This window comes from Homarus americanus, unplaced genomic scaffold (genome assembly GCF_018991925.1).
Source record: "Homarus americanus isolate GMGI-L3 unplaced genomic scaffold, GMGI_Hamer_2.0 scaffold29478, whole genome shotgun sequence".
NCBI lineage: Eukaryota > Metazoa > Arthropoda > Malacostraca > Decapoda > Nephropidae > Homarus > Homarus americanus.
Window position 1 is genome coordinate 1,506,727 of NW_024747997.1, and position 12,301 is coordinate 1,519,027.

Genomic DNA, 12,301 nt, shown 5'->3' on the forward strand with positions numbered 1-12,301 from the left:
TTAATGGTGGTAGTGATGGTGGTGGTAGTGGTGATGGTGGTTGGTGATGGTAGTGGTGGTGGTGCTATGGGTGATGGTGGTGGTTGTGCTGGTGTAGCATGGTGTAGTGGTGGTGATGGTGCTGGTGATGGTGGTGGTGATGGTGGTTGGTAGTGGTTGGCTCCTGGTGGGCCACATTAACAATAACCTTGGATGGTGGTGAATGTCGCAACCACTACCACCACCTACCACCACCTACCACTATCACCACTACCACCATTATCAGCGTCTTTGTCTTCCTTATTGTTTTTTTTCTCTTTCATCGACATATATCCTCTTTCTCCTCCTCTTCTCCACCTCTTCCTCCTTCCTCTTCCTCCTCCTTCCTCCTCCTCCTCTTCTTCCACCTCCTCTCCACCTTCATATAACTGTTAAGAACGTTGGTTGGAATTGTCTTGCTCGACAGGTCTCTCTCTCTCTCTCTCTCACACACACTGCGCACATCAACACACACACACACACACACAGTACTAAGGTCACTCGTACAAGCGCTGCGCAGATCTGTTCAAAAGTAAAGAAAAAATCTAAAAAAAAATTATATCCCAAGGTGTCTGTTCGTTGAGAGTCAGGTGATTGGCGGATTACCTGGGGGGGAGGGGTGGTGATTGGACAGACGGGGATTAGCCATAGGGGGGTGATTAGAGAAAGATTAGTCACGATTAGATTGGTCTGGATTGATAAAGGTTAACGAGTAATATTTTCCTTGATTGGGGAATAGTGAATCGGTTTATAGAGGCTGGATTAACGTAACTGATTGGTTAGGTTAGGTCAGGTCAGGTCAGGTTAGGTTAGGATTGGTTAGGTTAGGTTTGGTTAGGTTAGGTTAGGTCAGGTTAGGTTAGGATTGGTTAGGTCAGGTCAGGTTAGGTTTGGTTAGGTTAGGTTAGGTGAATTTGAATCAATAATACAAAAATTGAGGAAATTCAGTGGCCTATTTCAGACTGTTTTTATTGGTACAGTCTAAACAAGAGATAAATAGACTGTCAGGCTAACTGGATTCTTATTTAACTGGATACCTTCACTTAACACCAGTTAGGAGACCAAATTAACACTGAGACTCTACCTTAACTAGATACCTTCACATAAGAGACCAGGAACTAGTGTTGTGTTCAAGACTGGAACTTGCCCTACGAGTTTGACAATACTTGAATATGCAATCATATTTGGTGTGCGTGGAGGGGGGGGAGGAGTGGGAGTGGGAGGGAGGAGTGGGAGTGGGAGGGAGGAGTGGGAGGGAAGGAGGAGTGTTAAGAGAGGTTCACCGTTAACTGGACTCTTTGGAAATACTATTTTTCTTGTAAGATATTTGTCCAAAAAGGTGTTTTATTGTGTGTGCGTTGCGTGTGTCTGTGCGTTGCGTGTGTGTATCTCTATATGTGTGTTGTGTATGTGTAAATAGAACCTCTGACACAGGTTCACACACACACACACACACTGACAGAGTCGTGTACAACAGAACCTTCTGAGCTAGGGGGTCTGACGCACACCCCCACAGGGGGGGGGTAATGGGTGCTTTGGTAGTGTGGTGGTGGGTGGTGTGGTAGTGAAGGTGGTGGTGTGGGTAGGGAAGGTAATGGGTGTGTGGTACAGGTGGTGGTGTGGTAGTGAAGGTGGTGGTGTGGTAGTGAAGGCGGTGGTGTGGTGGCAGGTGGTGGTGGTAGTAGCGGTGGTGGTGCAGCAGGTGGTGGTGTGGGCAGGAAGGTGTGGTACAGGTGGTGGTGTGGTAGTGAAGGTGGTGGTGTGGTAGTGAAGGTGGTGGTGTGGGGGGCGTTGTACAATTAAAACCTCAGGTAACCTTTTGATCCTAACTTCACCCTTGCCACATACCTGTCCCCTTATCTTCTCTCACCTTCCTCACCCCCTCACCCCCTCACCTTCCCCTCACCCCCTAACTTTCCTCATTTTCTCCTTTCTCTCTTCCTCTCCATTAAACTGCAGGTACATATGTTTCTTGTTTGTTTATCTTGGATCAGCTGTTGTTTGTTTATCTTGGATCAGCTGTTGTTTGTTTATCTTGGATCAGCTGTTGGTTGTTTATCTTAGATCAGCTGTTGTTTGTTTATCTTGGATCAGCTGTTGTTTGTTTATCTTGGATCAGCTGTTGGTTGTTTATCTTAGATCAGCTGTTGTTTGTTTATCTTGGATCAGCTGTTGTTTGTTTATCTTGGATCAGCTGTTGTGTAAGATTCTCTCTCACTGGTAACTGATGTCTTCCTGCTGAACTGTGACCTCTCTCTCTCTCACTCTCTGACTGACAGGTGTGAAGAGAAAGGTGTTGACAGGTAGTTATCAAGACACCTGTTCCGGAGGTAATTAAGTGTCATTGTAATTAGTAAGGAGGGTAGAGGAGTGGGTGGAGGGGTGAGGAGGGAAGGGTGGAGGGCAGTAGATGGGTGTGGGTGGAGGTATACAGGTGGTGGAGGGAAGGAAGGGAGGAAAGGAGGGAGAGTGGAGGGAAGGAAGGAAGGGAAAGTGGGTGGAGGGGAAGGATGGAGGTGGAATGCACGCGTACAGGTGAACACAAGGTGGTCCCACGTGCTCCACTTTCACCAGCACGTGCTGTCAAGGCCCCCTCTGTTTCCTCCCCTTGTTTCCTCTCCTCCCCCTTCTCACCGTTTTCTCTCTCCCCCTCCCCCTACTCCCCCTCCCCCCGCCTCCCTCCCCTACTCCCCCTACCCCCGCCTCCCTCCCCCTCCCTCCCCCCTTCCGGCTCCTGGTGACAACTATTCTTGGTCATTAAATGGTACACTACCTTTATAGAGTAGTGACGTCACGCTGGCATGGTAATGACGTCACCTCTGGCTATATAGTGACGTCACCCTTGGCTATATAGTGACGTCACATCTATTTTCCCCACCTTCACCCAAAAAATACAAAACAAATTATTAAAACTTTGAAAATGTAGCAAAATCAAGACAAATTATAATACAGGTAAAGGTAATTATGAGAGGGTGGTGGTACAGGTAGGAGAGCAGGTGACAGTGTTGGCTCCTGACCTTCACGTTCCTCCTCCCTGGTGAACGACCCGAGATGCTGACCGGGTGAAGAGTAGTTTGGGATTATCTTCTTGGGTGTTTTAAATGTGATGGTGGTTGTTGGTGGTGGTTGGTTGTTGGTGATGGTTGTTGTTGGTGGTGGTGGTGGTGGTTGATTTGGTGGTGGTCCTGCCTACCTACCTACCTACCTACCTACCTTTCCCCTTCCTCCCTTCCCTCCCACCTTCTCTCCCTAAACACTGGCTAATATGAGAGAGAGAGCAGAGAGAGTCGGTCGGTGGGTTGGTTGGTTGGATTTCCCCGTCTGCCTGCGGTCTGGTGCCTTCCAGTGACTGCTTCTGAGTGACCGAGCACCGGGGTGTTAGGGGTGGAGGGAAGGAGGAGGTAGGGGTGGAGGGAGGGAGAGGTAGGGTGGAGGGAAGGAGAGGTAGGGGTGATGGGGGCGAGGAGGTAGGGGTGGAGGGAGGAGAGGTGGGGTGGAGGGAGGAGAGGTAGGGGTGGAGGAGGGAGAGGTAGGGTGGAGGGAAGGAGTGTGTGCAGTGTCAGTGTCTAGTAAGAAGAGAAACAACTGAGACCCTGCAATTGTGTGTAAATGAGGCAGAAAGTCAGATCAGTAACTTGGTCACATATGGCAGCAGGGTCAACCATTAGACAACACATTATGCTTCCAATACCTTCCCAGTGCCTCCCTGTTTGATAGCTGCCTCCTACCTATTGTCGCTACACTGTTAGTTAATATAGTAGTGAGGTTGTCTGGTCTCCTAGTGCTTCCTTCCTTCCTTCATTCATTCATTCTTTTGCCAACTTTCTTTTTCTTTCGCATTTCTTGTTCTTTTCCTTGTTTTATATTTCTTCTGACATCTCTCACTCTCTCTCTCTCTCGGGGGTGGGGGGGTGGAATGACGGAAGTGAGAGCAGAAATTACAGGTGAATGAAGGTAGAGGGTCAGTGGTGGTGGTCAACTTAACGGTGTATCGAGCGTGTGTGTGTCGAGGCTGAGTGTGTCGAGGCTGAGTGTGTGTCGAGACTGAGTGTGTTATGAACGTGTGTGTGTGTGTATTCAGAATCTAAGTGTACGTGTATAATGTATCCTAGTATGTGTAGTGTATAGTATAATAATGTATGTATGATGCATTATATGTCCTAGCGAGGTCACCGTGTTACAGAATGGATATAGAATCCTTGGAAAGAATCCAGAGGAGAATGACAAGACTAATCCCGGGCATTAGGAACCTTGAATACAGAGACAGGTTAAAGCATCTTAATCTGCACTCCCTCGAGAGACGTAGAGTGAGGGGCGACATGATAGAGGTGTATAAGTGGAAGTCAGGGCTGAACAAAGGGGACATTACAAAGGTACTCAAACTATCCAACCAGGAGCGAACTCGTAACAATGGTTTTAAATAAGACAAATTTGGATTTAGGCGCGAAATAGGTAAACATTGGTTTGGTAGTAGAGTAATGGAACAAGTTACCAAACATGATCATTAACTCGAATAACCTGGATAGCTTCAAACATACTGTAGGTTGGATGGATATATGAGCAATAAGGGTTGGGTGTAAATGGAACTGTCCAGTATGACCCGCTGCAATTTCCTCCATTATTATGTTCTTATGTAAGGATCACCCCCCATCCTCACCCCCTCCCCGCCCCTCAGCTAGTCCTTGATACACCCCCACCCCACCCCCACCCCCACACCCCCCCACCAATCTTCCCTGTGTTCGAGCCTTGATACAAGTCACCAGTCGTATGGGTAAGACTGGTTGGGTGTTAGTCTTCTTCCCTTCCTTCTCCTTCTTTCTCTTCTTCCCTTCCCTTCCTTCCACCTCTCCCTTTCCCCCCCATTGGCACAGACCTTGGGTAGAAGTAGTGAATTGTGGAACTAAGTAACGATTGGACTGGCTGGTCCTTGTGACGGATTGTCCCTGAGTGAAGGTATCGTGACGGCGTGTTAGACCACAGGAAATTGACGAGGAGGAGAGAGGAGTCAGGTGGATGGAGGGGAGGGAGGGGGAGGGGTGAGGGGGAAAGAGGAGGGGTGGGGAGAGAGGGGTGGGGGAGAGAGGGAGGGGGGGAAGAGAGGTGAGGGGTGTGGGGAAGAGAGGTGAGGGGGAGAGGTGAGGGGTGTGGGGAGAGAGGTGAGGGGGTGTGGGGAGAGGAAGAGGGGAGAGAGGTGACGGGGTGTGGGGGGGAGAGAGAAAGGAGGGGGGTGTAATTACCATTGGTCAATATTTGGTCATTAAGTCAACTAAGGACCGTCCGTGTATGTGTGTGTCATGTTCGTGGTCCGTGAGTCATGATGTCACTTAATGGTCCGTGGTACGTGGTGGTACTTAATGGTCCGTGGCATCTTCCCATCCATACATACATACATACATACATACATACATACACACCCACCCACCTTCACAACTGCCTGCCTGCCTGCCTGTCTGCCTGTCTGTCTGTGTGTTTGTTTGCCTCCCCTAGTAAATAGTTGATCAGCTTCTTATTGTAAACAGCACTGTGTATATATTAGTGTGTATGGTTGTATGTGTGTATGGTTGTATGTGTGTATGGCTTGTGTGTGTGTGTGTATGATTGTGTGTACGTGTCTGGTTGTTACTCTTGACGCCGGGGTAGTTAACATGCCTGTGGTTAACGAGTCGATACGCCAAATTACCACCCCCTCCTCAACTAACCCTCCCCTTTCCTAATTACCCTTCCTAACTACACCCCCCCCTCCTCAACAGCCTCGTTCATGGGCCTGACGGTCGTTAACCCCCGGCTGTTTATTTGCGTCTGATCACTGATGCGGTAAGTTTGTTGGTCTCTCTCTCTCTCTCTCTCTCTCTCGGGGGAGGTAGAGAGAGTGAGGGAGGTAACTATGGTAATGAGGGAGGGAGGGCCTCTCCTTCGCGTGTGCTCAGTCATCTTCACTACTAGGCGGTCCCTGCTGATTGGATATGGTCTTAAAGGCGGAAAAAATCGTACGGTGATATATTTATTTTTTTTTTTTGGGTGTGTTGTGTTGTGTTGTATGTGTGTTGTGCAGTGTGTTGTATGTATGCAAATGCATTACAGGGGGATCTAAATAAACTGCAGGGGTGGTCTGAGAAATGGCAATGAAATTCAACACCAGCAAGTGCAGCGTACTTAATATTGGAAGAACAAATACTTATAATGTATACAGCCTTAACAATGATCAACCTAGAGAAGTCGACTTGTGAAAGAGACCTAGGGTACGAAGTTCGGACCTACGGCTCAGACAAACAGGCAAGTTAATGTTCGAAATAAGGCAACAGAGTATTGGGTTTTATATCTAGAAGTGTAAGTAACAAGAGGCAGATAGTCTTATTGCAACTATGCCTGCTGAATAGCCGCACCCTCGATTGGTGCGGTTCGTTCCCCAGTCTCCTATTATAGAATGGCTATCAAATTCACCTGAATGCAGCGAAGAAACACAAAATGATTCCGGGACCTAGAAACCTTCATATCAGGATATAGTTAAAGAAACTTAACTTGCATTCCCTAGAAAGACGAAGAGTGCGGGGAGATATGATAGAAGTATTTAAGTGGGTGAAAGGAATCAATAAAGGGGATATAGATAAAGTTCTTATAATATCCGAGCAGGATAGGACTCGGAGCAACGGATTCAAGTTGGATAAGTTTAGGTTTAGGAGAGAGATAGGAAGGAACTGGTTCACTAATAGGGTGGTGGACTAGTGGAACAAGCTTAGCAACTTTGTAGTAAGTGCGGGAACTCTGGAAAGTTTCAAAAGGAGGCTGGATAGATTCATGGATGATAGAGAGTGGTAGTAACTCTCGACAGGAGCTGCCATGCACAGGCCTATTGCAGACTCCTTATGTTCTTATGTTGTGTTGTGTTGTATGTGTGTTGTGTAGTGTGTTGTGTTGTGAAGTGTGTTGTGTTGCTATGCGTGTGTGTGTTGTGGTCCTAATGGAGTTCAAATTACACTGAGACTCTACTTTAACTAGATACATTAATTTTGTCTCCTACCTGTAGTTAAGTGAAGGTGTCTAGTTAAGGTAGAGTCTCAGTGTTAATTTGGTCTCCTAACTGGTGCCATATAACGGGATTCACATCTAATGGAACCTCGATATAACGGATTTTCTTCTCCATATAGTCGTTAAATCGAGGTTTCACTATATTAATGACTAACTGGTACTGCAGCTATGATAATTACAGGTAATGTTTGGGAGTCTATCCTCGCCAGGTATGTTTTGTTGGCCAATGATAACCTTAATTAACACACCTGTTGACCCATACCTGTCCTTCTGAGGGTGATTAAGTAATGGTGTAACGTGTTCTGTACCTGTGGTGGTGATTTAGTCCAGGTGTGACCTTAATTCACTGAACACTTGGCAATGTGTTTTCTACCTGTGGGTCATGTTTGTGTTTATTACCTGAACAGTGCTGAACAATGCTGAACAATGATGAACAATGCTGAACAGTGCTGAACAATGATGAACAATGCTGAACAGTGCTGAACAATGCTGAACAATGCTGAACAATGCTGAACAGTGCTGAACAATGATGAACAATGATGAACAATGATGAACAATGCTGAACAGTGCTGAACAATGCTGAACAATGCTGCTTTTGGGGGAGATTGTGAAAGAAAGGGAGAGGTTTTACGTAAGAGGGAGAGGAAGGGAAGGAGGGGGGAAGGGAGGGGGCAAGGGAGGGAGGGGGGGGCAAGGGTGGAGGGGCAGTAGACTGGTTGTAAACATGTTATCAATAATATAGTGTGACTGTCCAGGGAAGTACCTGTGTAAACCAATTACCTGAATGACTGCCTGTCTTCCTCCCTCCCACCCCTCCGTCCCTCCCTTTACCCCTTCCTCCTTCCCTCCCCCCCCCATTACTTCCTCCCTCACCTCATTCTTTCCCCTCCTTTCACCCTCCTCTCACCCCCCCACTCACACACAACCACGGGTATTTCTCAGTGTTTATCACAGGTGTGTCTCAGATATATAGTAATAAGGACCCAGGTAATATTTCTCACCTGTCTTATTATTATTATCATTATTATTATTATTATTATTGTCATTATTATTATTATTATTATCATCATTATTATTATTATTATTATTATCCCCTGCAGTGTGATGCAGTAAGATGAAGACGTTGGTGTCTTTGCTGTTGGTGGGCGTGGTGTTGGTGGGCGTGACAGAGGCTCATGTGGCTCTCACCTTCCCCCCCGCCCGCAAATATGACCTGGACTTCCTGGACAGCGTCAGGACACAGGGGCCTTGTGGCATGCCTAAAGGTGGGTGTTCTGATCCCTCTCTGTTTACCTTTTTTGCCTCTCTTGTTTACATAATTACCTAAGGTGTTATGACTAAAGGTGATTATCCCTCTCTGTTCTTACATACACACCATACGTTCATACAGACATACCATACGTTCATACATACACACCATACGTTCATACATACACACCATACGTTCATACAGACATACCATACGTTCATATAGACATACCATACGTTCATACAGACACACCATACGTTCATACATACACACCATACGTTCATACATACACACCATACGTTCATACAGACACACCATACGTTCATATAGACATACCATACGTTCATACATACACACCATACGTTCATACAGACATACCATACGTTCATACATACGAGTCCACATATTTTAGTTCCCATCGTATCAAAAACAACACAACGCTTCCTCCCATTTGGATGTTCTTTATGAATTACTTCAATAAGCCAGTTATCTAAGGGGCCCGTCTGTGTACACCTGTTAAAACACACCTGTAAATGACAATGTGTACACCTGTTAAAACACACCTGCGAATGATAATGGTGTCTCTTTGTAAACATGATGGTGCCTTATATACAGGTCACGACATGGTGGTGGACGGGGGTTGTGGTGGTGGTACAAACTATATTAAGTGACCAAGGCGACGATAATATTTACATGTGATCTTTATACCTTTAGAGTAAAATAAAATGATTGAGACAAATAAAATATGCAAATAACACCTTAAATAAAAACGACAAACGTAAGAAAATTAATAAAAAAAATATTAATTTGACCCAAAAATCGAAAAAAATATAAAAAATAAATAAATCAAAATAGAAATTGACAAAGGCAGAGAACTGGTCCCTCGTCACGCCTGGTCACGTGGGCACCTGCAGGTATGATCGCTTGTCCTTGGTGTTTACTGTGGGTATATAAGACGTAAGTGTCTCTGTGGCTTAACACTGTCTTGTGGTGACGGCTGAACTGGCTGGGCTGGTGGAGGGGGGAGGAGGAGGTAGTTGGGGGGGAGGGAGAGAAGTTTGGGGGGTGGTGGGGGAGTTGGGGAGGGAAAGGAGTTTGGGGGGGAATGGAAGTTGGGAGGGTGGGGAAAGGAGCATAAAAGGGGTTGAAGATTATAAGTAGTTTGATAGGGAAGGTAAGACAAAGGAAGGGGGTTGAGAATCATTGTGTGGGAGAGAGTCAGGATGGAGGACAGGTGTTGAAACAGGTACAGCACCTGGGGGGAGGGGGGAGGAATGTGGGAACGGGGGTTGATGGAAGAGGGAGGGGGGGGGCTTATAGTCGTCTTAAGGCACCACCTGGTAAACCTGTTCATCCTCCAGGTAGTTTAACCCTCGAGACCTGTTCAAGGTGAACCTCGACTGAGAGCCACTACCACTCTACCATGGAGGTCAACCTAACCTAACATGTTACCTAACCTAACCTTAACATAATCTAACCTACAATATAGTTAACCTAATCCAATCAAAGCATCGTACTCAAGAGGCTAAGTCCCAGTACTCGAGGGTCTAACCCTACGGCCTAGACAACAGTGCGTTAATGTTCGAAATAAGGCAAACAGAGTATTGGGTTTTATATCTAGAAGTGTAAGTAACAAGAGTGCAGAGGTCTTATTGTAACTATATCTTGCGCTAGTTAGGCCGCACCTCGATTATGTGGTTCAGTTCTGGTGCCCTTATTATAGAATGGATATCAACTCACTAGAGTCGGTGCAGTGAAGAATGACAATAATGATTCCGGGACTTAGAAACCTTCCATATCAGGATAGGTTAAAGAAACTTAACTTGCATTCCCTAGAAAGACGAAGAGTGCGGGGAGATATGATAGAATTATTTAAGTGGGTGAAAGGAATCAATAAAGGTGGATATAGATAAAGTTCTTATAATATCCGAGCAGAATAGGACTCGTAGCAACGGATTCAAGTTGGATAAGTTTAGGTTTAGGAGGGAGATAGGAAGGAACTGGTTCACAGAGAGTGGTAGTAACTCTCGACAGGAGCTGCCATGCACAGGCTAACCGGCCTATTGCAGACTCCTTATGTGTATGTGTCAGTAAGTGTGTGTGTGTGTGTGTGTGCATCTATGTGAGTGAGTGTGTTCAGTGTGTGTGTGTCCATGTATGTGAGTGAGTGTGTTCAGTGTGTGTGTGTGTGATGAGTGTGCACAGTGTAGGGGGGGGACTACACAATATGTGTGCTTGGTCGTGCATGACTACTTAAGCTAGTACTGTGAATCGATGTATGCACTTATGTGTGTGTGTGTGTGTGTGTTTCTGGAGGGGGGTTTAGTGAAGGCGTGGGCGTGGAAGAGGCGGAAGGTCAGGACTCCCGTTGACTGCCGATTCCGTTCCCACGACCTGTGTGTGTGTGTTTAAGTGGGTGTGTGTGTGGACGTGTGTGTGTGTGTGTAGGGTTAAGTGGGTGTGTGTGTAGGTTTAAGTGGGTGTGGGTGTGTGTATGTATGTGTGGACGTGTGTGTGTAGGTTTAAGTGGGTGTGGGTGTATGTAATAATAATAATAAACGGTTTATTAACAGAGTTGCAGCCAGTGGCTGAAAATATACAGACTTACATTTAATTTAGACATAATGATATGCATTGAATACATTTACAGGGCTGTACAGTACATAAATCAGGAGTTGTTTATTATTTTAACAATAGATGGGATGGTGCTGTTCTTATATCTATCGGTGCGGGCTCTTATGGGCTGAATTTTGTTGTAGTGGCGGACTGCGCGAGTTGGGTGGGGGGCTGCAGGTGGCGCGATGACGAGGGTGGTGCAGTAGTCCACTGCCAAACCTTTCCAGTGCTTGGTGGTGGAGGTCACTGAGGGATGGCATTTCCAGGGTGGAGAGAGCGTTGGTGTAGCCGGAGTATTCTGCGCCGAGCATGATTCTGCAGGCCCTTTTCTGTACCTTCTCTAGCTGACGTTGTTGGGTGGAGTTGAGAGAAGACGACCAGGCTGGTGACGCATACGTTAGTTTGGGGAGAATAAAGGCGTTGTAGATGGTCCTCAGCTCTGGCGTGGGTGTCCCAAGTGACCTAAGTCTTCGTAGCATGTAGAGACGGTACGAGGCTGCCTTGACTGTGGACGTGTGTGTGTATGTGTGTGTAGGTCTAAGTGGGTGTGGGTGTATGTGTGTGTATGTATGTATGTGTGGACGTGTGTGTATGTGTAGGTTTAAGTGGGTGTGGGTGTATGTGTGTGTATGTATGTGTGGACGTGTGTGTGTATGTGTAGGTTTAAGTGGGTGTGGGTGTATGTGTGTGTATGTACAGTATGTGTGGACGTGTGTGTGTGTGTATGTGTAGGTCTAAGTGGGTGTGGGTGTATGTGTGTGTATGTATGTGTGGACGTGTGCGCAGATGGTGGAATGTTTGTGCGTGTAGGTGTTGGTGTGTGTGTGTGTGTACGTAGGTGTAGTTGGTGTGCGTGTAGGTGTGAGTGTAGCACCACAATACACACAGCCAATAAGGTCCACCCAATGCACCACTTAACTCTACACCGTCACCCTTATCGATTTACGTGGCTTAACACTACCTTCACCCTACTGCACTGTGGCTTAGCACTCTTCTCCCCCGGTATTATTAGTGTTATTTCACCTGTCTGGGAGCAATTTATCAAGGTGTCATTGTTAATTAATCGGGCGTATCAGGTGTGAGTGTGTGCGTGATTCTCCCTGATTGGGTGTACCTTTGTGACGTCATAGGGGAATCGGTGACGTCAGAGGGGTTGTGTGATGTCATAGGGGATATATAGACGACATGTCATTCTTTGATGTCATAGAGGATTTATGACGTCATAAGAATGTGACGTCATAGGGTTTGTGTGTGTGACGTCACTGTTTACGTAAGTGTTTGCAATGTTTACCTGGTGGTGGCGCCGTGGTTGGGTGGGATTCGAACCCGCGACCTGGTAAGTTAATAGAATATGAAGGTACACACACACACGCACACGCACACACACACACA

At 46.5% G+C, this 12,301-nt stretch overlaps 1 protein-coding gene across 9 annotated transcripts in view; it reads left to right on the top strand.

The window, feature by feature from the left end:
• LOC121879946 overlaps nucleotides 1-12,301 on the top strand; it is a 90,909-nt gene that overhangs the window by 31,403 nt on the left and 47,205 nt on the right. For all 9 annotated transcript variants that reach the window (XM_042386776.1, XM_042386775.1, XM_042386779.1 and 6 more), the window contains one exon: nucleotides 8,145-8,309. In XM_042386776.1, the coding sequence (XP_042242710.1) occupies nucleotides 8,159-8,309 (151 nt within the window). In that variant the 5' untranslated portion in view covers nucleotides 8,145-8,158. The remainder of the gene's footprint in view (nucleotides 1-8,144; nucleotides 8,310-12,301) is intronic.